The sequence below is a fragment of the Octodon degus genome, unplaced genomic scaffold, assembly GCF_000260255.1.
Source record: "Octodon degus isolate 3935 unplaced genomic scaffold, OctDeg1.0 scaffold00010, whole genome shotgun sequence".
NCBI classification, from domain to species: domain Eukaryota; kingdom Metazoa; phylum Chordata; class Mammalia; order Rodentia; family Octodontidae; genus Octodon; species Octodon degus.
This window is the reverse complement of record NW_004524586.1, coordinates 18,748,813-18,751,086: the sequence shown is the minus strand read 5'-3', so window position 1 is coordinate 18,751,086 and position 2,274 is coordinate 18,748,813. Positions and strand designations below refer to the sequence as shown.

Genomic DNA, 2,274 nt, shown 5'->3' with positions numbered 1-2,274 from the left:
ATTGCATTAAGTACTCTTTGAAATCAAGTGATTATAAAAACAAGACCCCCTTCAAGTCACAGTACTGGAATCAAAAGGATTTAAAAATAGAATTCTCCGAAGTACGTGAAAACTAGCTCTACTTGGAGCAGTGTAAAGCAGAACAGCAGTCTGAGGAGCTGAACACCAGGGAAGTCTGCAACAGTCCGAGCCCCAGCACCTAATATCAAGGCTATCTTTTCTCAGAACAAGAAGATAATTGATAAACCGCGTCAAATTGCAGAATGACACTATAAACTTCCACCAAATATAACGTCCCCTCAAAATTACTCATATCAGATAAAAATATACCAGTGTCTACAATATCCAACAGAATTGCAAATAAGTCACTTAGAATTTTAAATTTCCAATGCATATTTATAGAATACAATTCTCTTGTCTATCCTTCAAGCCACTCATATCTGACTCTCTAAGAACTTAACCCGATCTCCAATCTTCAAAGAAAAAAAACGGAATATACAGATCTGTTTACCCCAGGTAGGGAAAGGGAGCCTGGCAGGACGACGTAGGCCATAGCTAGTAAGACTCCGCCACTAGCACGCTGGCAAGCCGGGCATTTCTACGAAAAATTCCTCCCTCTTCCCCTATAAAATCCTAAACGTGGGGTTTCCCCCCGCCGAGGCAACTGCTGCTTGGGCAGCCTCCGGAAAAGTACGGGGGATGGGGAGGAATAACCAGGAACACTCGCGAGTACACGCACACTCCGTGTCCGCGTCGATCGTCGCAGGCAGAAAGCGAGCCACGGGAGGCAGTGTGCGCGCGAGTGTCTAGCGCGGCCCGCGGTCACCGCGCGGAGCTCTCGGGCCCGCGGCCTGCGAATGGCAGGGCGCGGCGTGGGCTGCGCGAGATCGGCCACGCTGCCGGGCCTCCCCGCCGGAGAGGCCTGGGCGCGCCGGGCTCCCGCGCTCCTCGACCCAACTCGCCCGGGGCATCAGCGAGAGCGCGAGGGAGAGAAAGAAAGGCGCTTCCCTCGGCCGCGCTGGTCCGTCCGGCGCAGCGGAGGACAGGGAGGAGGCGCCCTCTGCGGCCCCCGGTTACCCCGGGCACGCTGGGTCCCCGCCGCCCAGGGCACGCCCTGGCCAGCCCCTCCTGCAAAACTTTTTTCTTTTTGGTTCGCCCCACCCGAAAAGTGCGGCCCGGGCGGGGGAGGTGAGGGAGGCGCGCAGGCCGGGCTGCCGGCGACGGCGGGCGGCTGGCGAGGAGGAAGTGGTGCCCGCGGGAGCGCGGCCGGGCAGAGGAAATGCCCAGCCCGCCCGGCCCCCGCCTGCCGCCCAGCCCGCCCAGGCCCCCCGCCCTGGCGCGAGTTTGGCGGGCAGAGCCCCGTGCGGCAGTGGGGGCAACCGCGGCGGCAGCAGATGTGGCCCGGCTGCCCGGAGAAGCCAACAATGCCGGGCTGGCAAAACAAAAGGGTTCCACTTCGCCTCTTTCCCCGTCTTTCACTTGCGCTCTCGGGGCACCGCGCGGGATCCCCGGCTGGCAGGGGCCGCGCCCCCAGGGGCCCGAGCCGTGCGCGCCCCGACTTCCAAGTGGACCCCCGCCTCTCCGCCTCCCCCGCCCCCGCCCCGCAGGCGCAAGGCCCGCCGCACCCCGGCGTGCTCGGACTCCCGGTCCCTAGGGATCCAGCCGTATTGTCCCCGCGGCGCGCCGCACACTCGGCCTGGGTAGCCAGTGGCCCCCGCGCACGCACCCACCGAGCTCGGGGAGAAGGACTCGGAGGCGCCTAGGAAACCGTCGCCGAGACGCCGCTGCCGCCGCTGCCCTCCGGACGCCGCTGCGCTCCGGGTTTTTCTTTCCTTTTTTTTTTTTTTCCCCAATCCTGATGGGAAGGAAGGTGACCGCCTACTTCGCATTCATCAACTCTCATCACAACAAAAATCCTGGCGCAAACGGCAGCCAGCAGGCGCAATCGGTGATGGGGGGGCGGAGACCCCCGGGGCAGCGTCCAGTCTTGGGCACTGAGGGGGGACGCAGGGCCGGGGGCACGGACCAAAGATGTCCTCGGATGCCGGCTCCGTGTCCTTCGCCCTCCTTCTGGAGTGGCGCAGTGAGGCGCGGGCACGGTGCCCCTTGCCCGCGGCCGCAGGTGGGGCGAGGGCGGCGTCGTCCCGGTCCTCCCCCAGGGTCTCCTTACCTCGTCCAGGGCCGCCGGCGTCCACGGCGAAGGGCGCCCACCCGGGAGGCGGCGGCGGCGGCGGCTCCCGCCCCTCCCACCCCACCCGGCGGCGGTGGCGGTGG

The 2,274-nt window shown here is 63.6% G+C and overlaps 1 protein-coding gene across 1 annotated transcript; it reads left to right on the top strand.

Moving 5' to 3' along the window:
- Positions 1-857: 857 nt before the first annotated feature.
- Positions 858-1,704, top strand: LOC101567016 (translation initiation factor IF-2-like). Its single transcript, XM_004625736.1, has 2 exons — positions 858-1,021; positions 1,170-1,704. The coding sequence occupies exons 1-2, from the start codon at positions 858-860 to the stop codon at positions 1,702-1,704; spliced, it is 699 nt and encodes a 232-aa protein (XP_004625793.1).
- The last annotated feature ends 570 nt before the right edge of the window (positions 1,705-2,274 follow it).